General features: G+C 38.6%; 1 protein-coding gene across 15 annotated transcripts in view; it reads right to left on the bottom strand.

Annotated features, from left to right (window-relative positions):
• The window catches only part of FREM1 (FRAS1 related extracellular matrix 1), a 168666-nt gene that overhangs the window by 52626 nt on the left and 88909 nt on the right, over window positions 1-27131 (bottom strand). For 7 of the 15 annotated variants that reach the window (XR_013404827.1, XR_013404829.1, XR_013404825.1 and 4 more), the window contains 8 exons: window positions 25107-25359; window positions 20189-20383; window positions 18918-19103; window positions 17212-17408; window positions 14512-14734; window positions 10339-10483; window positions 5638-5779; window positions 1834-2029 (listed from right to left, as the gene is read on the bottom strand). Coding sequence is in view for 5 of the 15 variants with exons in the window: in XM_028835154.2 (XP_028690987.2) it covers window positions 1834-2029; window positions 5638-5779; window positions 10339-10483; window positions 14512-14734; window positions 17212-17408; window positions 18918-19103; window positions 20189-20383; window positions 25107-25359 (1537 nt within the window). In the remaining 10 variants the exon portion in view is untranslated. The remainder of the gene's footprint in view (window positions 1-1833; window positions 2030-5637; window positions 5780-10338; window positions 10484-14511; window positions 14735-17211; window positions 17409-18917; window positions 19104-20188; window positions 20384-25106; window positions 25360-27131) is intronic. The other 8 variants (XR_013404830.1, XR_013404832.1, XR_013404831.1 and 5 more) reach the window with 2 other exon arrangements.

Genomic DNA, 27131 nt, shown 5'->3' with positions numbered 1-27131 from the left:
AGACACAGCAACACAGCAATTGGGAAGCTTAATGTTATTTATAATAGCTCCCAAATGGAAACAACCAAATGCTCAATTTTAAGGTTGTGATTAAATCTAACTCTTCAGTACAGTCTTGTTTAGAGATAAACAATTATGGCTACAAAGTTATGCAGCAACCTGCAAAAACTCATGTTAAGTAAAAAAAAAAAACAAAACAAAACAAAAAAACTGTACAGTGACAAAACACCACTTTGTAAGAGGAAACAAAGAAGAAAAATTTTGAACTGAAAATATTAATAGGATAATGTGTCTACTTGGTATACGTTTTCAAAAATCCTTTTAGAAAATAATCACATGTCAATTGCAGCACAGTCTGGCAATGCAATGGCCAAATTTATTTCCTTTCTTCTTGGGTGCAAAGCTAAAGTTTCTATTGCCCAGCCTCTCTTAATGTGGCATGTGACTGTGATTCAGCCACTGGAATGTGTACAAGAGAGGTACACAACCTTCACACCTAGTGCATGACATCCCCTAATTTTCTTCCATATCTCACTTCCTGAGTGACTCTAAGGCCTTCAGAATAAGGGAATGTCTAGATATAAAGAGTTCCTAGATGACTATGTGGAACAGAGCTCTCCTATATCACTGTAAAGCTGTGTTGTGCTGAGCCAATGAGAAGGTGGCCTACTCTGATATACTAGTTGTCTGCCCTAATATATTACTTGTATTACATTTTGCCTGGATATATATTTATGATGAACATAGTTGTTTTGCAGGGAGAGATAAATGTGTACAGTAACATCTAGCTTATCTGAAGTCACTTATTAGACTTTTTTAAGGAACACATTTACAACCAGGAAATAAGCAAATAAAATATATTATTATATAGCTCAAAGTAAACACCTCAAGATCAAACTGAATTAATTTTTTAAAACTTTAGAACAATTATAATTCTGCCACACATAAAGCAAGATTTTTTTTTTATTATTGCATTTAAGCATTCAATTTACCTCTGAGCTTCCTGGCAGCCAAGCCAAAAAAGAGAAGCATTCAGTCAACTAAGCATGTACTGAGGATCTAAGATTATGCTTCATCCTGGGACTATCTAGATCCTGGGATAACACAGATGAATGAGATATGATCCTCACATAAGCTGAAGCAAAATTACAGGGTAGTAACAGTTGGGTATCAAGAACTTCTACTCTTCCTTGCTGAGCTTTTTAAAAAAACTCTCCTCCATCTACCATTTAACTCTCCCCCATTCACCATTTATACAACTCATTCTGCTTAATTAACTCACAAGAAGCTTATCTTATAGTGTCTTTCCCTGTCCCTAAAATGTATATGTTAGCACTTTCAAAGTGAAAGAAGCAACAACTTCCAGCCTTTCTAATGACAAAGTTTATCTTTATTGTTTTTAAATTTTAAAATATATTTTTCGTTTATTGAGAAGTATTTTTCCTTTGAAACTCCATTTTCCAGTGATAGATCACTTCCTGAAGATAAAACTAGAGTTACACATCAATTAAGTAAAATTTTACTTAAAGCAAAAAAAAAAAAAAAATCCTAACAGTTAAAGTAGCCTGTATAGCCATATTGTATGCAAAGCTGAATTTCCAATAAACTTTAAAAAATAATGAATGGATTGGCTACTTCTGTGAACCTCATATGTCCCAGGCAAAGCAGGTGAGAAGCCAAAGGATCTAAACATAAATGATAGAATTTCAAAGATGAAGAGTGGCAGGAAAAAAGGAAAGAAGGGAGGGAAAGAGAGAGAAAGAAACAAATGTGGAATACTTATACCAGTTAGCAAAGTTGATCCCAGTAAACCTTGGTAGACACGCTTTTTACCTTTTTCCATGTCCTTGATGGTGATTTGACAGTCAAGAGCAGGGGACCTGTTGTCGCCATCCCAAAGGTAGAAGGTGAAGCTATCTCGATTCTGGGAATCCATTGCCCCAGTGTGTGTGTATCTCAGCAAGTTCAGATCCACTTCCTCCTGAGTACACTTCATGCCAGGGGAGAGAGGAACCCAGTCCCTCCCTATCTGGAAGGAGCCAGAGTTAGTCAGCTGCTCATGGTTTTTTCCCCCCGCCAAAGTATGTTAGTGGACATTTTCTGTATCCCCTAAAAACCTCCAATACAAATAATATTTCAGGGAAATTCCAGATTACTTTTTGCCATTCTACCTGACTTTTTTCTTTTCAAAGAAATATATTAGAATAATTTGAGAACTTGGAAAAACACTGGCTTCAACCAAAGGGTTTCAGACAAAGTCAAACAATACAACAGCATTGTTACTTCCAAGGTATTTATCATAAGCAATCATAGCTGATTAAATATTCCAATTAATGAGAGCAGGTGGGTAATCGAGCTCTTGGAATGGATTCTTTAGAAATTAAATGTGTTTCTTTTAGAGTTTCCATTTTTTAGTTCTTTTCATTGTTCAACTAATCAAACACTTTTTTCATATCAAATACATTTTTTCAATAATGGCTCATTACTAGGCTTATCTGAAGCAGACAAAACAAAAATAGAACAGATGCATTTACTCCCCAGTATGTTTCCAGCCTTAGTAAAGAAAGAAAATGATGGGGATCACTATCACTCCCTACATTTATATCCTAAGTCATCAAAAAAAAAAAACTGCAAATATCATATATTATTTTTATCAGAATCTTCTAAAAGCCAACATTATTTAAGCATATATTTTGTAGGGAGCTTGATGCAGAAATTATGGCATTTTGAATTTAAAAGGTTCTTATGCTGAGGGGGGTGGCTAAGAACTGAGAGTAGTAGAAAAATGTAATCATAAATCTTGATTAACTTATTAATAATCCTATTATTATTCATTTATGGTACACAGCTTTCCCTGGGAATGGCTCATAAAAAGTCATTAGATATAATTTTTTAAAAAGTCATCTTAACATTTATTATATGATATTATCTTGTGGTTTTACTGTCTAATTTAAGAGTCTAAAACAGAAATGTAAATCATTTACTTTTTATTCCCCTTGATACTTTGGTCTCAGACTTTGCCCGTTTGAACCTAAACAATAAGGGTTCTGGTACAGCAAGGGGAGGTGGGACTGCGGTGGAATGAAGACACTGATCTTTCATCTTTTAAGTTCATGTCAGATAGAACACAGATTTCCAGATTCCACAGACTCCCAGTTCCTGGCAAAAGAGCTTTGTCCTCCTCTCTTCCCATTGTGCTACCACTTGCCTTTATGTCATTCTACTTGATAACGTTTCTTTCTCTTTAATATGTTTATCCACCTGATATTTATAGACTTATGTTCTGCCCTCATGCTCACTGGATGGAAGTTAATTACATCATAATAATTAAGCTAGTGTTTCTTTCCATAAGATCTATTTGCCAATATAATTTTTAAAACAGACTCTTTCAGGTTTTAAACGGGAAAGCCTGCAATTCTATTTCACATTTTCCCTTTTCTAATCTTGTCTAAGGAAGTAAGCACAGAAGAAGACATATTTTCCTCTCTCTTGTCTCCATGTAATTCCTTACTTGCACTCCAAAATGTTAGATTGACTTAATAGAATCATTTGAAGACCCAGAAATAGAAAGAAAATAAAAGTCAGATTCAAGATGGGGAAAACTAAGAGAAGTCAACAAGAAAACAAGAACGCTTGGGAGACTCCAGGAGGGCTGGAGTGCTGGTCCTTGGTCTTGGAAAGACTCGAAGAACTGCTAGGGAGCTGGGAGATAACTGTGTGGAGCCATACTGGGAACCTGGACCCATCTGCATTTTCACATATCCAAAACAGTTCCGTTCCCAAGCCACCCAAATGTGTGAGCTTTCACTGCATTTCTGCTTCATTACTCTTTGAAATGAAATAAGGACACAGCTGTACCTCAATTTAAATCAGTGATTGCTCTTCACTCTGATTCTCTATGGTGCCTACAATCTACGACAATCAAGCTGTTCCACATAGAATGAATTCTTGCTGCTTTTCTAGGACTGTGCCTCCATTATATGTAAAGTTAAGCATTCCATCAAATAATTGCATTGGGGACGGTTGGTGGTTGTGGTTGCTAGTCTTAATCCACCACTGAAATAAACATTTGGACTGATTACTCAACTGACCTTCTCAGGTGACTGATCTATGTAATTCATGTTGGGCTGATCCTTGGACATCATGCACACAGTATGAATCAGACCGAAATTTTGCTATTCTAGGCCTAAAGTGAAACAAGGACATTTTATCAAACCACAAAGCAAGCTATTGGGTTAGCAGTAAAACCCAGGTGACCCTACCCCTAGTATCCCTTTATTGTTTCCATGCTTATTTGCTTTCCATTAAAGCATCTAATTTTGAGAACATACACAGTTCCAGGAATGTTAATTTATGGTGTCATGCAGTTCATGGGATTCAAGTTTGGCAGTTGTTAAAATCTGTTATGCTAGCGGGATGGGATGACTCCCACATGAAGTTTTCTCCCACACTGCCTTTTTGGTCCAAGACTTTGCCCATCTGAAACTAAACAATAAGGGCTCTGGTGCTGCAAGGGGAGGTGCGACTACGGTGGGACGAAGACACTGACCTTTCAGCTTTTAAGTTCATGTCAGATAGAATACAGAACAATTTGGTATATGGTTTGTGGAGTAAGTAGTCTCCCTGGAGAAGACGTAAGGATTGTCCTTGCTCAGGGATGAAGATGAGAAGCAGAAGGAAAGAAAGATGCTCACTGTGGCAAATCATTGAGAAGGCAGGAGGTGATAATACTCAGATAATGTTTTTTTGTTGCTGTTGTTTTGTTTTTTAAGATGGGGTCTCGCTCTGTCACCCAGGCTGGAGTGCAGTGGCATGATCTCAGCTCACTGCAACCTTTGCCTCCCGGGTTCAAGTAGTTCTCATGCCTCAGACTCCGGAGTAGTGAGTAGCTGGGAATACAGGTGCACGCTGCCACACCCAGCTAATTTTTGTATTTTAGTAGAGATGGGGTTTCACCATGTTTGCCAGGATGGTCTTGATCTCCTGACCTTGTGATCTGCCCGCCTCGGCCTCTCAAAGTGCTGGGATTCAGATAATGTTTTAACAGAGACCATTAGGGCCAGAGGAGCTAGAGGCAGCCCTCCAAGTTTCCCTGGACCTGATTGTCATGAAAAAATAATGAAAGTTTTCATTTTCCTGAGAATGATCTAGAATTTAGCTGAAATACACACACACACACACACACACACACACACACACACAGAGAGAGAGAGACTGAGAGAACAAGAGAGACTGTAGACTTGAAGGAGTTTTATAATTGAGATGATGGATGCTAAAGAGGAAAGTTACATGAATCACAAGTGAAAAATCTGGTAGAAATGAAGATACCACAAAAGATCCTGGATTATCCTCAGAAAGCAGACAGCTTGCTTTACCCCAGTAATTCCCTCCCTCAGAATTTAGGGATAATCCCACAGGAGAGGGAGCAATGAAGAATCTTAATACTTGTTGAATTTACCCCATGTTGACAAAGAAACTTTAGAACAGCATGAATTCACCCTGAACTAGTAAAATTAAATTTTCTACTTCTGGGCAAATACACAGCTATCAGAGAATAAATCCCATCACTGAAATGTATATATTGAGATTTATACCTGCTACATTAGTTTTGAAAAATAAAAGTAAAAAGTCACTAACCTTAAACTGAAGTTGCCCATTTTGGGGAAGCCTTTCAAATACATAGTAAATCTTCTCCCTGGGCGAGTCTTCATCTATGGCTGAAAGAATAGCACTGGAAATAATACGAGTTCCACCCATATTCATTGCAATTTCAGCCTTCCTGTAAAAAGAAAAACGTCTGGGTTGATATAAAAATAGAAGATATTCCTTTAGTAGGGGACACTTATATTGACTATCACAGTTCCCAATCTTCAACAATTAAGGAATGATATTGAATATTCAAAGCACTGAAGATGACTAGTGAGAGGCATGAAACAGGCTCTCTGCCCTCACACATGAAGGTCTCAAAAGACAATGGGTCAGCCCTAATGAGTGTGGGAAGAGGTAATTAGGCACTTCTAATTGATTACATGTACCGAACTTTACAATTTTGTAAGTTATAATTTATTCTATAAAATGATCTTATTTCCAGTATTTCATTTTATACTCACAACAGCTCCATGAAGTAAGAGGGCTAGGTATGAGTGTTCTAATTTTACAGACAGAAACTCAATTAAAGAGATTCAATGACTGGCCTCCAGATGTCCCAGTGCCATTGATGATATGCCATTCTGAGGTAATCTAGGACTCTCTAAATTACTCTTCCTCTTCTAAGTAATGTTCTGGGCAGTATGTGTTCTTGTTGCAGATTCATCTTTTCCCAGTGTTACAGATGCCAGGTCAGCTCCTGTCTTCTTGAACAGTAGGCTGGGGCAGAGCCGCTGCTGTGGTTTCTGCAGGTCCTTTACTGTGCGGAGCTGCAGCCTTCACAGCCTATATGGCCATTGTCCCTGGTCTCGCCAAAGTGAGATAGGGATCTCTTTCCACCAGTGTTTCTAGCTCTCAGTTGTGGTCTACTCATGAAGCCTAACTCTGTCCAACTTTACAGCTTAGTTTCTGAGAAAAATCAGGATGCCTGAATTTCTCTGGATTCAGATAAAGGACATTTGAGAACCAGCAACTGGCATCAACAGTGTTCAGCTCCTCTGCAGAGATGCCAAAACCTGAACACCTCAGTTCCAACAACTTTCACTCAGGGTGAAAATCTTGCTTCCCTTGCAGTGGGAGGTGACTTCTGCACATCTCTTTACTAGAGAATGGGAATCCCATTATTCCAAAAAGCTAAGCAATCAGTTGGTTGAGGGCTTATGGAGATTAGCGGTTAGATAGATTAATCTAAACAGGAAGCCAATATGATTAAGAAGATGAAGAGTTTGGTAGGAAGAATTCAGAATTAAATTTCTGGTCAGAATGAAATTTTTGGAACTCAGTGTCAGAATTCAATGTCTGGAAGCCAAGAGAGGACAAGGTGTGTCATAATCTAGGTTACCCTAAAGGGACCCTAGGACAAGGACGGTAATTTATTTGTGAAGTGATTCCAGGAGGCAGGAGAGAGGGAGTAGGAGAGAAAGGGAAAGAGAAAAAGGCCACAAAGGGTGTTTTACTGCTATGGGGAACTGGGGCTCAATCCTGCTGGGTATCTTGAGGAACCACATACATGCAATTCAAATTGTGCTCCTGATGGACAGGAAGCTGGAGCATTTATCTTATCTACTAGCTCCCAAGGTTAAAGGCTGTCCCCAGAGTGCTCTCTGCTGAGCCTGGACATGGGCTGCATGAAAGCCCTGAGGCAGAAAAGTAGAGTGAGGCACTGTGGACACCTGAGGTGGGACACTGACATGGCACACTCCACCACAATCAGGACCAGAATCAGAGATGGGCTGAGGGGCTGTGACCTGCAGGACCCAAAGCATCCTCTACAGTAGCTAAAAGGAATAGCAAAGAAATGGTGTTACATGCTCTCAAAGAGTCCAGGAAGGTTAGAAGAGCCATTAGATTTGGCAGGAAAGCCAAGAGTAACTTTTAAGGGAGATTCTTTAATAAAGTGGAGATTGGGCCAGGCACAGGGGCTCACGCCTGTAATCCCAGCACTTTGGGAGGCTGAGATGGGCCGATCACGAGGTCAGGAGATCGAGACCATACTGGCCAACATGGTAAAACCCCATCTCTACTAAAAATACAAAATATAGCCCACATAGTGGCGGGCGCCTGTAGTCGCAGCTACTCAGGAGGCTGAGGCAGGAGAATGGCGTGAACCTGGGAGGCAGAGCTTGCAGCGAGCCAAGATCGCGCCACTGCACTCCTGGGCAACAGAGAGCAGACTCCGTCTCAAAAAAAAAAAAAAAAAAAAAGAAAAAGAAAGAAAAAGAAGGAAAGTAATAAAGTGGAGATTGGAGAAAGTGGGCAGAAATGGAAGAAGCAAGCACAAACTACTCTTCCAAAAAGTTCCAAAAAATTCAGTGAAATGAATGGGGGACTAGCTTGTCTTTGTATTTTTACAATTAGGATATCTGCTTGTAATAATAACAATAACACTTAGGAGCACTTACCATGTAGTAGTCTTTCAAGCATCTTTACATATTTTATTTAATCCTTGTAACAATCCTAGTAAGAGGATATCACTATTATCCTCATTTACAGAGAGTTTAACAGAAAGATTGAGAGAGGTTAAACAACATGTTCAAGATCACATTGTTGGTAAGTGGCTGAACTGAGTCAATCTGACTCCAGCATTTGCTCTCTTAACCACAATCCTTATCCCTCTGTCTTGTTAACAGAAGAAATGAAAAGGGAGAGACTGAAGATACTGGAGGAAAAAATAATGGAGCAATTTCCGGGAGAAGGAAAGAGGTGATATGCCCAAGGACACACATGGAAGAGAAAGAGAGTACATTACTTCCTATCCACAGGAGACAAGGAAAGAGGAAGCACAGAAAAGGGAGGGTTTCTGAAGCAGGTTTGAAAGAGATTTGATGATTCTGCAGATGTAGCTATTCCAGTGAGTTTAGTAACAACAGCATGGCCTTTGAAGTCAAATGGAGTTGAGTGGGTGCCTAGTGTAAGCTCTTTTACCTCTCTGGTCTATTTTCCTCAGTGAGGATGGTAACATGTATTTTCCACAATTTTGGTGAGGATTTAATGAAATAATATATACGAAAGAATCTAATATAGTGTCTGTCCTACAGTAAGCACTTAATAAATGCCAGCTTTTACCCGTCTCCAGTGGATGCCCCGGGGCCCTCACCCTGCCAGCTTTCACCTCCCTATCTCTTAAAATGAGATCATCAAAAAGGAGGTACTGTAATACTGTGACAGCCTTCATATTTTCATATTTATAAATCAAGGCTATACCAACCCAACATATTGGCTAAGAAATAAGAAAATAGAAATTTTTTGGTGAATATTTTTAGTCAGACTGATGTATGAGATGCAACCCTCCAAAAATCTATCATCAGTATTTCCCACAATGCTTTTTAAGGACCTTATCAGTGGCTCATAGGGACCAGCAGGATATGTGGTAGATAAGGAAGGGACTTGTTTGAGGCCCTCCTTTCTGCAGAGTGGAGGAGATCTGAGGGGTTTGGGTGCTTTCAGGAAGTTATTCACTCCCTGATAAAAACCTAGACTATAACATGCCTCTTACTGCTGCACTATTGAATAAAGAGGTGAAGTCATCAAGGAAGTTCCAAGAACCAGATGCTTTTTTACTCCTAGCTCTAGAGAAGAGTCCCCCAAAACTCTGTTCAGTTCTGTAGACTGCGTACAGTTCTGTACAGCTGTCAATTGTAAAAGAAATGGCTGGGGCTATAGAAACAGAACTGATGAATACTTTGTACCCTATGATCAAACTCTGAGCAGTTACAGAGAGAGTGATATGGTTTGACTGTGTCCCCACCCAAATCTCATCTTGATTGTAGTTCCCATAATCTCCATGTGTCGTGGGAGGGCGAGGTAGAGATGACTGAATCATGGGGGCAGATTCCCCCATCCTGTTCTCATGATAGTGAGTTAGTTCTTACAAGATCTGATGGTTTTATAAGGGGCTTTCCCCTTTACTGGGCACTTGTTTTTCTCTCTTCTGCTGCCATGTGAAGAAAGATGTGTTTGCTTCCTCTTCCGCCATGATTGTAAGTTTCCTGAGGCCTCCCAGTCCCTACAGAGCTGTAAGTAAATTAAACCTCTTTTATTTATAAGTTACTCAGTCTTGGGTATGTCCTTATAGCTGTGTGAGAACAGACTAATACAGAGAGATACTGAGAAAGTTTACAATTAATAATATTGCTCAAAATTTTAGAAAATGATCATTTCGATGTGAGGTGGGAGGGGGTGTTGACCCATATGGAACACAGTAGAGAACTGGTGGACAAAAAAGTACCAAGATAATGAAAGAAGTGGGTTGATTTATTTCCCTCAGCCACACTCAGTTACAAGTTTCAGCAAATCTGTTGTAAGGACTGTCTGCAGTTAATGTTATTAGACTTTAGTTCAATCTATATATTAATTGCACTTTGGTAGGTGTGCAGTCATGTTTGTGTATGTGCATGTATTTATATGTTTAGCAGACTGTTCATTCCATGCCGTGTGTTCACTCATTCTTATTCTTTACAACCAATTAGTATGTTTAGAAGAAAAGTAATTAAAGGGCTGATTGTTAAGAAGAGGTTACCTTAACTAACATTTGCACTAAAGGCTCCTCATGCCTGAGTGGCAGGGGCAAGCTGTGATAGCAGCTAGTGAAGACTTGCTTCTTTGGGAGACATACACCACATCTGTACCTAGTATTGTAGATTTCACAGAATTGTATAGAAATCTGAAAGGAACTCTTTTCAGGTAGCTTACTTGCTCAGCATTGGTTTTTCATCATTAACTGGGGTGACCTCTACTGAAATGGTTTTAAGTATCTTATGTTTCCCATCTGACAACTGGATTGTAAAATCATCAGCAAGGCTCTCTGAGTCATCATGCATGTATGTCAACCTCATTCCTGGAAGAAGGAAAAAAAGTAAGTAAATCTTCCTTATGATTAAACCATCATGACATATGTCACAGATAACGTCTTAATTTTCAAGGCAGGGGTATTAGCAAGAGTTCATTTATCAGTGCAGTAGGGTGAAATTAAACTTGTTTTATGAAGTAAAAGAGTGCCTTCTTAACCTGTTAAAGACTTTTTATTTAAATAATTTAGTATTTGATTAAGGGTGTTATTTAAAATGAGTTAGGAAAGAATATATTTTTAAATAAACTATATAAACAAAGGTACAGGGTATTTAAATAAAACTGAGAAAGTTAATTACTTGGGGAAAATTATAGAGTTATATCCCTACCTCGAGCCAATCATCAAAATGAATTCTTAATAGATCACAACTTAAATATGAAAAATGTAACTATTTTTTTAAAGCCTACCTAACATTTAAGTGGAAATGCAAGAGACTCAGAACAGCCAAAACAGCCTCAAAAAAGAGTAAAATCGGAAGCCTAACATTTCACATTTTCAAAACTTACTTCAAAGCTACTAAAATACTAGGAGATATGCACGCAGATTTATATAAAATGTTTACTGAAATATAACTTTTAATACCAAGAAAGGGAAAACTATCTGGATATTTTAAAATGGGAGATAGTTGTATAAAATTGTAGCACAGGAACCAGTACAGTGGTGAGCGCCTGTAGTCCTAACAACTTGTGGGGGCTCAAGTGGGAGGATCGCTTGAGGCCAGGAGTTTGAGGTCAGTTTGGACGACATAATGAGACCTTGTCTTTAAAAGAATTTTCTTTGAAACACTAGCTAGGTGATGCCTGTAGTCATAGCTGCTCAAGAGGCTCAGGCAGGGAGGAGTGCTTGATTCCAGGAATTTGAGGCTGCAGTGAGCTATAATCACCGCACTTCACTCAAGCCTGGGTGACAAAGTCATCTCTTTTAAAAAAGTACAGCATAGTAAGTCTATATGATGATTTTATAATGTAATTATCAACAGCTACATTTTCAATAATAATGATAATTTTTTTGTGACACACTCTCACTCTGTCACCCAGGCTGGAGCGCAGCGACATGATCTTGGCTCACTGCAACATCTACCTCCTGGGTTCAAGCGATTCTCATGCCTCAGCCTCCCAAGTAGCTGGGGTTACAGACAAGTGTGACCAAGCCTGGCTAATTTCTGTATTTTTAGTAGAGACTGGGTTTTGCCATGTTGGCCAGGCTGGTCTCAAACTCCTGACCTCAAGTGATCCACCCATCTCGGCCGCCCAAAGTGCCGGGATTACAGGTATGTGCCACCGCTCCTGGCCTCAATATTTTAAAAGTAAGAAGAGGCCAGTTATGGCCACCCACTCCTGTAATCTCAGCACTTTGGAAGGCCAATGCAGGAAAATCACTTGAGCCCAGGAGTTCAAGACCAGCCTGGACAACACAGGGAGACCCTGTCTCTACCAAAAATGTTTTTAATCAGCCAGTGCTATGTGTGGTGACTTGTGCCTGTAGTCCCAGCTAGTTGGGAGGCTGAGGTAGGAGGATCACTTGAGCCCTGGAAGTCGAGACTGGAGTGAACTGTTATTGCACAACCACAATCCAGCCTAAGTGATAGTACAAGACCCTGTTTCCAGAAAAAAAAAAAAAGTAAGAAGAAAAACAGATTATATAACATGGGAAGAGTTTTAAAAATGTTGTATATTTGTCTAGGGGGATGTTTATGACAACATGCTAAAGTTTTTTTAAAATGTAGCCATAAATGAACCACAGATAAAATAGAGGTGAAAATCTAATTTCTGAGAAAGTAACCAAAATATTAACCCAAATACTAAATTTTATGTAGGAAATTTTTATTTTTTCTTCAAAATAACTGTGTTCAAACTGCACACAATGATCATACAATTCTTACATAACTGGATAATAACCAACAAATGTTTAAAAATTAACTTTCTTGAGAGTAAAATTTGTATTATTATTTTTTCCTTGGTGAAATTTGAAAAAAATTGTAAACAATGTATTCTATTATTTGTAGCATGTGGTTATTCATTTGGTAATATCATCATTTATGCCCTAGAATGTATCTCTTTGCAATTGATAAAAGCTGAGAAATACACAAATGCACTTTTTAAATTTAAACCTGAGATGATTTTTGCAACAATTACAAAAAAACCTTTGGGGCAGAAAGCTTACACACTAGTTGGGGAAAGAAATAACTGAAAGACAGTTGGAAAAACGTTAAGCAAGTGCTAAAATTAAGCAAGCACAGAGAAGGAATGGTTTGGAGGCCTTAGGTGGGGCTCAAGTGGAGGTTAACAGAAAGGTGCGTTCTGAAGGCACAGCCTTGGCTAGCCTGTCAAAGGAGCGGGAAGGACCTTACAGGCTGGGAAAAGAAAACGTTAAGGAAGGAGAATGGGAGGAAGCAGTAATTCAGGAACTGCACACTTTTCTCAAATTTTTAAAAGTATTTTCATAAATGAAAAATGGGATAAGATTGGCCGGGCGCGGTGGCTCAAGCCTGTAATCCCAGCACTTTGGGAGGCCGAGACGGGCGGATCACGAGGTCAGGAGATCGAGACCATCCTGGCTAATACGGTGAAACCCCCGTCTCTACTAAAAATACAAAAAACTAGCCGGGCGAGGTGGCGGGCGCCTGTAGTCCCAGCCACTCGGGAAGCTGAGGCAGGAGAATGGCGTAAACCCGGGAGGCGGAGCTTGCAGTGAGCTGAGATCCGGCCACTGCACTCCAGCCCGGGCGACAGAGCGAGACTCGGTCTCAAAAAAAAAAAAAAAAAAAAAGAAAAAAGAAAAATGGGATAAGATTGATTATTTTTTAAAAGAGTAATTAAAAAATAATTCAGACTGCTATGCAATGTGCCATTTCTCTAAAGAGCAAATTATCCCCTCAGAGAATAATAAGCATTATATGTGGTTCTATATTTGTTTCAACTGTGGAAATTCTGGCAGACCAATCTCTTAAAATGTAGTTTCATGATCTCAATAGTTTTAAAAAGGATTTTTTTTATTATAGCATTAAATGTTTGAGTGAAAATATAAAAAAACTCAAATATCATATTTAATGGTAGCCTAAAAGTGAAAGAAAGCATGTTGTTGCCTTTCCAATTACCTATTACCTCTACCTAGGGCTTCCTGTCCTACAATAATACAGGCCTAGAGACAGCCCTTGAGGGACAAATGAATAAAGTAGGTAAATGCTATTTCTTCACCCCCTATTTCTGTGATTTATTATTAACTTCTCTAGGTTAAATTATTTTTAAATTTTTACTTTTTTAATTGGCAAATAAACATTGTATATATTTATAATATATAACTGGGTGTTTTGATGCATATGTATACATTGTGAAATGGGTTTATTCGGGGTTTTTTTGTTTGTTTGTTTTTTGACAGAGTCTCACTCTGTTGCCCAGGCTGGAAGTCTGGAGTGCACTGGCATGATCTCGGCTCACTGCAACTTCTGCCTCCCAGGCTCAAGAGATTCTCGTGCCTCAGCCTCCTGAGGTGCTGGGATTACAGAAGTGCACCACCTCACTCAGCTAATTTGTGTATTTTTAGTAGAGACAGGGTTTCACCATGTTGACCAGGCTGGTGTCAAATTCCTGACCTCAAGTGATCCACCTGTCTTGGTCTCCCAAAGTGTTGAGATTACAGGCATGAGCCACCAGGCCCGGTCACATTGTGGAACGGCTAAATAAAGCTAATTAACGTATGCATTACTTCTCATACTCATTTTTTTTGATTGGTGAGAACTCTTAAAATCTACTGTCTTAGGAATTTTCAAGTATGCAATATATTGTTAACTATAGTCACTGTGCTGTACAATAAATCTCTTGAACTTACTCCTCCTGTCTAACCGAAATTTCATATCCTTTAACCAACATCTCCCCAATCCTGCCACCCTCAGCCTCTAGTAACCACCATTCTACTCTCTGCTTATATCAGTTTGACCTTTTTAGATTTCACATATAAGTATTGGTTAAATTATTCAATCAACAATGACAAATGCATGGAAGTGGAACATGCTATACCAGTCTTGAGGAGTTCCATGGAAAAGCTGTGAACAGGTTCATGTTTCCGCTCAGGGTTGGCTGGCTGCTCATTCTCAGGGAAGTCTTTGCTAAAACCCCTATTGATGAGGAGGCCATGGCGTGGCTTTTGAGTGATGCTGAACAGCAGGGGATCCTGGGGAATGTCCAGGTCCACAGCGCTGATGACGGAAGAGTCCAGCTCTTTCATCTGACCCTCACACACCTGAGCAAGAGCACATCAGAAAAGTCAAAAACACGTGAAAGACAACTTGTCTTTCTTTGGAAAACTGCTCAAAAGAAATCATTTGAATATATCCTACTTCAAATTTTATATGAGATTTATATAGGATGAGTCCTAAAAAGAAGTTGCTGGTTTAATAGGAATCTAAAAGAAACAGCAGATCTATTAATGTCCCTTACATTTTTTTCTGAAGATTTCACAGCACTTTGTTCATTTCCATGAAGGACAAAGGGCATATAATTTTTAAAGTATGTATTGTTCATAAGTCAAAGGTCGGGGAAAAAAGCAACCAGGACGCTGTTTGCTTTCAAGAAGTCAGGGAAAAGTTCAGTCATAAAGCTGAATCTAGTACCTTCACCTTCATAAACCAATCCTCGTGGATCTCCTTGCTTTTACAAGTCTTATGTTTCCATCTGCTTTATAAGTGACACAAATATCTGCTACATACACTAAGCATATTTGGTGGTTTTTATTTTTGTTATTGCAGTAAAAACTTCTGTATTTCCATTGAAATCAACAACAATGCCAAAGGATGCTACTGGATGCATAACTATGTATATTTTCATTCTGGGTCCCTCATCTCCCTCCAATTCTCATACTTCCAAATTTCCTGAACTACTCTCCCCATTCCCTCTCACACCCACTTCAGGTTTCATAATCCTTTAAGCACAAAGACAACTGAATGTTTATCATTTCATATAGTATCTAGTCAGTTAGAACTTGACAGCATGTTACTTAGCTGATTCAATCTTTTTTTCTCATAGTGAAGATTGAGAGAACAAAGAAGTATTTCTGTTTCCTATTTTGAAACAGAAATATTTCAACAACCCAATTTCTCAACAACCCAAGTCAGGTAAGACTGCAAAGGTCCACCAATAACTATAACTCAAGGAAGAAAATGTCTAGTGCTGTTAGATATTCATAAACAAGAATTACAAAAGGGCAGAGACCAGGATGTTTTCATAAATGAGAAGGCAATTAAGCCTTGAAGGACATGTATGGTTCGGATTTGTGAAAACTCCTTTCTTCTCCTTTTCTTTCCTTCCTTCATTCCTTCCTTCCTCTCTCTCTTTCCCTCCCTCCCTTCCTTTTTCCTTTCTCTTTCTCTCTCTTTCTCCCTTTTCCTTTTCCCCTTCCTCCCTTCCCTTTCCTTTTCCTTCCTTCCTTCCTTCCTTCCATCTATCCATCCTTCCTCATGGTCATCTCTGTTGCCCAGGCTAGAGTGCAGTGGCTCAATCATAGCTCACTGCAGACTCACCCACCTGGGCTTAAGCAATACTCCCACCTCAGGCCCCCAAGTATCTAGGACCATAGGCATGTGCCACCAGCCTGGCTAATTTTTAAAATTTATTTTTATTATTTGTAGAGACAGGGTTTTGCTACATTGCCCAGGCTGGTCTTGAACTCCTGGGCTCAAAGGATCCTCTTGCTTCAGCCTCCCAAAGTGCTGGGATTACAGGTGTGAGCCACTGTGCCTGGCCTAAAGCTCCTTTCATTTCACCCTCTCTTACTGACTTTGAAGGGCACCCTCCTGTACCACGTTTTATTGAACATGTGTTAACAAAAAATCACTTGCCATATATGATACTTGTGCTAAAAGGATGCTGATTTTCTTTTATCTAGCCCTACTTATTAAAGATTAAAGTGGCATCATAATTCAACTTACAATGGTATACTTATGAAAACATTTTAAATAGGACCTTGCCTTTTTCTCCAAGAACTTTAATAAAGCAACTTAAAATATGTTGTAAGATCCTTCTTCATAGAGCTTGACTAAAATGTGAGGTTGTTTCTTGCAGATTGAATAGATTATTGAGATTAGGACAACAAAAATTTTAGATCAATATACATAAAATGCCAAACCTTATTAGTAGACAGGTTTGGAATGGGTTATAATAACTTAAACTAAAACCTCAAATCTTCTTGCAGCACAACTTGATGGAAGCCCAACTACCTACAAAATAAATGCATTTTCTCACAAGAAAGCAAAATATGGTTATCTAAAAAAAAATTATGTGAAGCTTAAAGTCTGCTTGCCCATAATACACAGGACTTCATATTTTTCACTCTCCAATAGTCTCTCTAGGGAATGCAGGTAAAACCATGACTAGTTTCAGAGAAGAGCAAGGGACAACTTCCCAGTGGTCTTATTACTTCAGAAACCCCAACCCTAGGCAGATACAAAACAACTGAGGTAGGTATAGAGGGAATCATGTGTCAATTTTTTTTCTCTCTCATACTTACTGAAAGACTCTCCAGAGACAGAGAAACCCATGTGCCAACAAAACAGGAAAGGCAGGAAGATTAATAATTTTCAAATGATAGCATTACATGACATAGCCTTCCCCACTCCTCACCAATTCAATGTGTTAATGCACTTGGAGCAATGTAAATGGACTAATTGAAAATAAAAATCAAAATGATAAAAGAGAAATGGAACATTTGGATATGTTTCTTACAGTAATATTCTGCACTACAAAGTCAGGAGCTTCATCATTTGTGGGGTTGATAATAATAGAAAATGGTATCTCCAAGGAACGTTGCTTCCCATCTGTGGCGTACACCGTGAACTGGTCGGCAGTTGGTTCTATCCTCAGATGCCTGGACTGCACATAGTTAATGTGAAAAGCGTTCATATCTTTCCACTGAAATGAATCTAGAGCACACCAAGATGGAACAGATAAATAAGAAAAACATTTTTTCCAGTTATTGGTCCTTAATCCTTAACCCAATAATAGCCAATTTCTCAGTAATGCAAATAAGAGATCATAGCAGTTGACCTAAGTATCTGCTATCAAGGGCTGCTGCAACAGCCAACCATCAACATAAAGGCAGATATCCATAGATCATAAAGAAGAATAAAATTTTCATGGGGAACAGAAGAGTAATAATTTTTAACCAGTAATGCACAGGGACTTCAAGACTACTTCAGATACTTAGCATAAATGTCAGAGACCTATCCTTGATTAAATAACTACTTTTGCATAAATGGTTCTCTGTCATACTTGAGTGTAAAAAGAGACCACCTCCATTATGTAAAGGCAAAACAAGAGTCAATCAATCATATGCGTACTTCAAGACGTACATATCAAGCAAGGGGTTGGATTGAGTGGAATTAGCTAACCCGCTGTTTTAGTATTTTGACATGGGTTTAAATCCAAAGAGAAAAATGCTCTAAGATGTGCATTAAGTCACAAGACAAATTGGGTAACATTGAATGCAATTAATCTTAAATTCAGTCTCTTTCATATTTAAAATGGACATTCTTCCAAAGGGGTTTGGAGAATCATTTATATGTCTTTGGAAGATTTTGTTTTTGCTTTCTGTTTTTGTTTTGGTTGGTTTGTTTTTGCCTGAAATACAAGAGCTATTTAAGTATCTGGGACACATTTTAGTTTTAAAATTAATGTCATCTGTTTCAACATTTTAGGCTTTCTCTCTGTTACACCCATAGTATATTTCCTCATCCTTTCCACCAATGTCTATTCAAAGTGCTAAAAGATTGTGAGAATGAGACCTTGTGAGCTACCACTAGATTCACTCTCTCATGGTATCCCGTGTTGCTGTGAGGGCCTTTTAAACCATTCTCTCTTCAATGTTCATTCTTGTATTTTTCATAAGTAAAATTCCACTTATTTTGAAGTAAATTTGCATGCATGGGGAAAGTCAGAATAAAAATTAAAATGAAAAATAGTAAGATTCAAAAGTATCAGCTATAATAGTAATAATAATTCATTGAATACATATGGTGCTTTAAACTTTTTGTTTTGTTTTTTGAGATGGAGCTTCGCTCTTGCTGTCCAGACTGGAGTGCAATGGTGCAATCTCAGCTTACTGCAACCTCTGCCTCCTGGTTTCAAGCAATTCTCCTGCCTCAGCCTCCCAAGTAGCTGGGATTACAGGCATGTGCCACCACACCCGGCTAATTTTTTATATTTAGTAGAGATGGGGTTTCACCATGTTGGTCAGGTTGGACTTGAACTCCTGACCTCAGGTGATCTGCCCATCTTGGCCTCCCAAAGTGCTAGGATTACAGGCGTGAGCCACCACGCCTGGTGCTTTAAACATTTTGAAAGTCATTACCCAGTTATTAAGCATGACCTGGCCAATCACATCCATAAATACAAGGAAGGGAGTCATTGTTGGTCATGAAGCTACTACTTACCTATACTTATGCCAATATTGCTTTTTTCAAAACCCACAGAAGGGAGTATATTTTCAAGGTAGCCAAACTGGGGAGGAGAAACCAAAACAAATTCCAAGTCATCTGATGCAGTGTCAGGGTCAGTGGCGGACAAATGGTTAACGGTAAGGGCTGTTGAGCAGCCCTCATCTACAACAAACACGGGACCTGAATACAAATAAAAACACAATTACAACTTAGCATGAAAACTTTTAAACAGACTAGGTAGGACAAAATGCAGTGACAGAAATTCTAATTCAGAGAAGCCTCCCATGTGCAAAAACATTTCCATGGGAGATGTTCGTTTTCATTGGCATAATTCTCTTTAAAGTGAAAATCTTGAGTGGTGATGAGTGAATTTACTTTGACTTATGGAATTATATTTTTTTCTTGAACAGGCAAGCCAGACAATAATGGAAAGACAGCAGAAATACTAACTGCTCCAGCATAGCCCTTTAGTCATTCTCAAGGAACTCTGATTTCCCTTGGGTCTCTATGGAAGTGACAAATGAAAGTACGAATTGCCTAACTGTTTTAATGTTAAGCCACTAAACGTAGTTTATGTACTCTTCAAGATCAATTGGTACCTCTGTTTGTCAGAGCGTTAATTGCCTGAGAGCTATTATGAATTGCTCATAACGAAGATGTTTTTCATGCCTTGATGCCTAATTATTCTGCTGGGATAAAGCTTTCTTTCCAGAACACTGCTTGGGAGATAGTCTGCAAATTACAATAACATTCATACATATGCTTATCTTTTTTTCTGAGAGACAGAACATATACATAATGCCTATGAAGAGATGACTTTCTAAAAAGCAAATAAGGTTAAATGTATATAAATGGTCTCTCTGGTATACTCATCCTGTTCTAATAGAAATTGTTATGGATAAAATAAATTACTCTCTCTTCAGCAGGCAAATTATATTTTCCCATGTGAAATAAAATCAGAATATTTGAGGATTGCAATGTTGTCCTTGTCCCAACACGCACACACACACACACACACACACACACCCCAATACACATATCTCTCCAAACAGAAATATTTAAATTTTTAAACATGTAAATTATTTTGCCCTATAATCTTAACAGATTTGGGTTTTCCACAAATTTGTATTGAGGCAATTATTGAAGGACAATTCCGTATGGTGGTTTTCTTTTTAGACTATAAGTGAAATATATATTATTTCACTGAACCACAAGTATGACACTAGGTCAAACAATAGTACTGGAACAGAAAAACACATTATCACCTATTGCAATGGAAGGTGGCTGGTTGTCTACTGGGTATACTGTGATGTTGAGATCATATACTGGAAAGGACGTATGAAGAGGAACGGATGGATTGGGTCCATTGTAGCAACAGCCATTCACAAAAGGGCCAGCGTCTCCATCTGAAACCACCAATGTAATGGTGTCAGAACAAGGCATCATGCCAATCTCGCCACCTGGAAGACACAACTATAGCTGAAACCTTACTTTTTAAAAATACAGAATGCCAAGACGAAATCTACTCACACCTCTTCTACAAGCATTGAAATGGCAAGGAAAAAATATTATGTGGATAAAATAAATGTAAAGCCCAACTTTATCACTATGAAATTAAATATATCATGAAAATAATGCAAAAATTCTTGCCCATCTGTTGCCTCTGGTGAACTCCCTACCAGCCATCTATCATGATAAGGAGGGACAAAACTGGGCTAACAAGGGTCTGACAGTTCATGAATGAACAAGGGCACGAAGATTCACTAGTGAAGGTTTCATTCTTCCCTTAAAATCATTTCATGTTATGGCCAACCTCAGGGAGAGGGAGAAGGCATCCTTGTCCCTTTGGTAATTGTCTTTCCATTTGCATTAACCACCTTAAATGAACAACCATCAACCACAGAGCACTTATGAGAAAAAGGATGTTGGATAGGTGAAACACAAAAGTAGGCCACATTTTTGCCATTCCTTTCAATATTCTTCTTCTTATATATTAGCCAGGATGTTTTTAAAAATAGCAACAGTCTGTGGAAAAGAAGAGACATTTATTTTCGTTTTCTTCTTTTCACTCTTTAGGTCTTACATCTGTGGGATTCAAAGTGTCCCCAGTTTAGACAGTGAGAGGAAGAAGGAAGAAAATGTCAGTATTACATAGTTTATCAGCAACAGGGCAATCTGCTCTTGGGTTACCCACTAAGGGCATGGAGTAAGAGTGCTTGCTATCCAGGACACAGAAAAGTTTTGCACATGTGCTGTTGGTAATTCTCATGCATCACCATGAAAATCTCAAGAAGGGAGTGATATGGTTTGGTTGTGCCCCCACTCAAATCTCATCTTGAATTGTAACTCCAACAATTCCCACATTTCGTGGGAGGAATCCAGTAGGAGGTGATTGAATTATGCGGGCAGATCTTTCCTGCACTTTTCTCATGATAGTGAATGAGTCTCATGAGATCTGATGGTTTTAAAAATGGGAGTTTCCCTGCATAAGCTCTTTGCCTGCTGCCATCCATGTAAGATGTGACTTGCTCCTCCTTGCCTTCTGCCATGATAGTGAGGCCTTCCCAGCCACATGGAACTGTAAGTTCATTAAACCCCTTTCTTTTGTAAATTGTCCAGTCTCGGGTATGTCTTTATTAGCAGCCTGAAAATGGACTAATACAGGGAGGAATTAATGTTTGGAATTTTGATGAACCTAGGGTACAAAAGATCAGGGACATCCTCTCTTTTCACCAGACACTGGTCAAATCTGCAGAGTTCTGTGGTTGCCATTATTTCCCCTGTTTAAAAATGAAAAGGAAAATCTAGAGATGATATTATTGAGCAACCAAGTGCTCAAAGGATGAGAAAACTGGGCTTAAAAGGAAAAACAGAATTGAAGTTGAGAGAATTAAAAAGAAACAATCAGCTGTCAATGTGAGAAAGAGTCAAAAATAAGAGACCTCTCACCTATTCATATATCTAAAATGCAAATTGTCTTTAAAATGTGTTCATTAGTAATTCACTCAGTAAATATTTATTCAATACCTACTATGTGATAATTAGTGTTTCCGGCACACCAGCAGAGAAAAGGGCACACGTTTTGGAACTGTCAAAAGACATTTCAAAAGAATGTCAAATGTCAAAAGATCCACTATACGTCAGGCACTGATACAGTCTAATGGTAGAGAAGGAAATGCAGTGTGGTCAGAATAGCACAGATGTATGTATGTATTATGTAGAACAACATGAAATTGCAACTATTAAATCATTTTTTACCTGTTAAATGGCAATTTTATGTATTCCAGCCTGATAAAGTACAAGGTGCTGAGGGTGAAAGAAGATGAGAGTTTTAGCTGACAATGGAGTAGGGGCTGGGCATATGTGCCAAGGAAAGTCAGCAAAGTTTCCAGATGCTTTTGCTGGCTTTGTGCTGAGCATTAAAGGATGAGTAAGAGTTTGCCAAGCAGATAAGGGAGAACACTGGGGGATGGGACAGAAAATCTGCAGGGAGAAGCAACGGGGGAGAGAAATTAAAAGTCACTCTAGAAAGAGAAGACAGCTTTAAAAAAAGAGAAGGTAAATAGCAAATTGAGTAACCATAATTTCTCTGTAATGGAAGCATAGGATATATTTACAGAAATAGCTGGGAAAGCAGCCCAAATATTAAGCCACTAAATAGGTAGTGAACTTCTATGTACTGCAACATAGGTAGTGAAATTCTTTACCTTGAAATGGAATACAGCCTAAGGACATGATTTGTACTTACAAATGTTAATCATAGTGTTATCAAAAAAAACATTTGAGAGAAGATAGGGTCTCACTCTGTTGCCCAGGTTGGAGTGCAATGGCATGATCATGGCTTACTCTAGCTTCCATCTCCCGGGCTCAAGTGATCCTCCTGCCTCAGCCTCCAAGTAGCTGGGACCAGATAATGTTAATTGGGAGAATAGCAAATTAATAATAGATTTTTATATAGTAAGATGTTATTCTCTTACTGAAACATATTTATAACTTTCTAACACTTAATATATATTTTAATAAACATTTTTAGGTGATAATCTAAATGATAAAAGTAATCTGCAAAACTGCATGTACAAAAAAAAAAAAAACTGCATGTACAACATGATTGCAACTATGTTAAAATTATGGTCAGAATAAAGAGAATAAAATACTATAATACTGAAATATAAACAGTAACTCTTTTAGATATAAAATAAGGTGATTTTTCAAAACTTTATTGTACTTTTCCATTCTTTCCAAGTTTTCTGCAATAAGCATGTATTATTTTTATACTTACAGAAAGCAAATAAAGTAATGCTAATAAAATATTCTTAAGTGACCTCTAAATCAACATGTAGAAGCACGAGAAGGGCCAGAAAACTCACTGAAACCTCAGATCCTGCAAGACTGTGGTTCTTTATCCTGATCCCAGCACAGGACTGAGGAACTACCAATTGAGTAAGTGAATAATCATTACGAGAAAATGTTAACATTCAAATACCAAAATCCCCTTTGAATCGAGTATTCCTTCTAACTTAGTAACATAGCCAAAAGCCACCTGTTTGAAATAATTTGCCCCAAAGTCCTACTGGGTTTTATTTTTATTTTTTTAATTAGTTAACGGTCCTGTTTATGGCTGTTACACTAGAGGAGATTTAGAAATCTGTATACCTGTTGTTTAGCACTTAGAGGCACTGGAAAAGAAGACAGATTCTTCTTACCCCTAATTTACCTGTGCTGCACGAGCCTGCCAGAGATGTTAAATAATTAAGCAATAAATAACAGCCATTGGTCTTTGGATCCCTTTTCTGCCAGTCTATCTCAGACCCATTGCGGAAATAAAAAACAAGTACCTCGTTGTGAACTTCTGAGAGACATCAAACATATGAACTATGCTCCTCAGGACAAGGAAATCACCCATGAAATCTTTCCTAAGACTAAACACAGATAAGAGGATAGAGAGATACCATTTAAAGAAAAAAGATGTCTGGTGAAGTGATTAAAATGTCCCTTATTAACTAGTTGGTCACAAGACATCTGGTGTTCCAATAAATCATTGTTTTCCAAAGTATATAGGACAAATATTATTTCAAAATGTTTTCTCCCATCTCTGAATTAATCCTTCGCTATCTCCATTCCTCTTCCTTGAATTTCTTTCATGCTTCACTGCTTGAATTTCTTCAAAAAAGAAAATGATTTGAATTCTGAAAGTTCTTGTTTCCTATACCACTCACCTGGCCTTACATACTTGATCACACTTCCTGCATTGGAACTTGCAGTTTAAAGAGGCATATGGATGAGTAGACAGGAAATTGCACTAGAGAACAGCAAAAGCCAGCAGATGAAATATGCAGCATTGTTACCAAGGAAGTGTCCCCAACCTAGACCTCAGAAGATGTGCAAGGGGAGATGATGTGATGATGTGCGGTGTGTCAGTGTCAGTCACACTGTTATCTTTGCAAGCAAGTGGGTTTGGTCTGTCCATTTAAGTTCAAAGTCTTTCATAGCAGAGTCTAGGTCATATTCCTGTGTACCCCACAGTGCTCAGTGCTATAACCTGAAGATAACAGATGTTGAATTAATATTTTTTAGTGGAACAAATGCCACCTGGGTGACAAAATAAAGCCATGCTGAAAATGTAAGTGCAGTGCTAATAAACGAACATTTTCTGTACATCTAACCTGTGTTCATGCTGTCATTTGCTGGGGGCAAGTTACATACAGGGTAAGACATTATCGTTGCTTTTCAGGAACTCAAAAAGCAGACCAATTACTTCTTAGGAGCTAGTTGGTGATAAGTAAGCTTTGAAAATTAATAATATAAATACTTTAGGAGCTTAATTCGGGCATTTCTGTCATGATTTATAGATCCACAAACTATGATGGTCAAACTGACCAAAAAGGCTAAGGAGAATCACAGGGTGAATGGAAGGTCTGTGTGGTAGTGTCAGGAACAAAGCAGCAAGTAACATGTGCCCTTTCTCCACTGTTTGAAATTCATTATAATGAAATTCATTACAATAACACAATCAGAAATACTTCCATATATGGTGATCATGCTGGAAAAACAGAGGCCAGGCTGAAGCTGCTTCTTGTTTTTAATGGAGGCAGGCATTATGACTGATTATGGGAGCCCACACTGAAGAGTGGAGACTCTTCATGTTGCTTGCATTCCCTCACTGGTCACCATGCTGCTGCTTACCTGTGTGTTTGTATGTCACGGCCTCTGAGATAACATCTCCCTGAGAGAACTGATCCACTGTGACTCCAGCTCTCCTCACCACCCCATGCTGAGGTTCTCGAGCAATCACAAACATCAACTTCAAGTTATCGCTGTCCACATCAGTAGCAAAAATGTATTCAGAGGTGATGACCACCTCTCCTCCCTCTGAGCAATTCATGACAGGCGTGAGGTCAGCCTTTAGGACTGGTGGCTCATCATTGACAGGGAATACCTATAGGCAATGGAAAAAAAGCATGTTTTCAGAAAAAGAAAGAAACGACAAATTCTTTGACAGGTAATCCATTGCTCATAGTCAGAATGACAGGCATTTTCGATCTTACAGACACATGAAACAACAGCCGTGGAATTTGGCCAAGCAATCTGCATCTTTTAACTTTTCCCATGTAAACCATCTTGCAAGGAATGCCCATGTGAGAGACAGTTTAGGTAGGAATGGGAGAATATGGTTACAGTTCAGGACTCAAAACTCTCATTTGTTTCTAGACAGACAAAATACAAATGTAATATAAGGCATTTTTCGCCAAAGCCCCTATGCTCTTTCATTAAATTCACACATATTCCAGAAGAATTCTGGTCTTTGTGGTCTGAGGCATTTTCATTTACTGCATCAAAGTTATTTTTGTTTCAAATTACTTGGTGATTACTAAGCTTTCCTCCACCCTCAACTTCCTGCCACCCAGGAAGTTTCTCTGAACTTATAATAAGCAGCAGCTGCATTTCAAACAGTTTGAGTTAAATATGAAACTCCGTAACTATTCAATCAATGCCAGTTTTCAACTTGACAAAATGTTTTTCTCTCACTTTCACGAAAATAAAACTCCAAGTAGAAAGGAAAGAAAAGCAACATCACACTGGCACTCTAAATTTAAAAAGATCGTGTAGAAATCTGGAAAAGCATATCTTCTAAAACGGAGTGAGGACAATCCCCCTCTGAGTTCACAGCCATAATTTGGTGTGTGCTGCAAGGCTGCCACGTCTGCCCTGCAAATCCTCTCAACCCTACACCTTCTTCCCCAGTGCTCAGCCAAAGCGATCTTTTTTAACATGTGGATTTTAAGTCACTGCCTTGCAGAGACCTTCAGGGGCTTCTCATTGATTCTGCTAGGATTTCTCCAGCCTTATCCCATGCTATGGGGTGCCTTTGCCACTCCACTCCAGCTTTACCCCAACACACATTCCCCACCATCACAGGGTCTCTGCATCATCTCTCTCCCCACTGCCCATCTCTCTTCCCCCTGGCTATTCTTTCCCCAACTCTTTGCTTGGTTAACTCCTCTATCAGGTTACATGGGGATTCCTCAGGAAATCCTTCCTTGACTATTCAGCTAATTTAGGGGCTTCTATTATTTACTGACTTTTAGCATCCTATTTATGTATAGCACCATCTAAATTTTAATCACTCAATTATTTCAGTGATAATCTGTTTAATGCCTGTCTTCATCCCTGGCCTGTGACCTCTAGAAGAACAGTGACTTTGTTTGTCTTGCTCATCATCGTATTCTAAACATCTAGCCTCAGGCTTGGCAAAGAGAGGCACTTATTAAATATTTGCTGAATAAATGAATGAGTGAATGCAACTATGCATATATGTCCTGATTACCTTGTTATTTAAACAGGCTAACAACTCTAAAACAAATATACATGAAATTGTTTCGATACTTCCTTTAATGGATAGAGGAATGGGTAATGAAAGCTCCAGGCTAGTTATTTAATTAAAGATTTTAAAAGCCTACAATATTCTCTACTTTCCTATTGGCTTATTAAGGAAAAGCATCTTTGTTCAAGTCCCCTGAGTGAATTCATTTAAGACCTTCTCCAGTATTGTTCTTGACCCTCAGAAATATCACCAACGAATTCAATGATGACCATCTTGCAGCAGTTCACAAAACAGCCTCAGCTTTCAAATGAAAATAAAGTCCAAAGGCAATAGAATTAAGAATATTCCTTCTGGGTTAAAAAAAAAAATCACAAACACTTGTCCAA

The sequence above is a fragment of the Macaca mulatta genome, chromosome 15 (genome assembly GCF_049350105.2).
Source record: "Macaca mulatta isolate MMU2019108-1 chromosome 15, T2T-MMU8v2.0, whole genome shotgun sequence".
Classification (NCBI taxonomy): domain Eukaryota; kingdom Metazoa; phylum Chordata; class Mammalia; order Primates; family Cercopithecidae; genus Macaca; species Macaca mulatta.
This window is presented reverse-complemented; position numbering and strand designations above follow the sequence as displayed.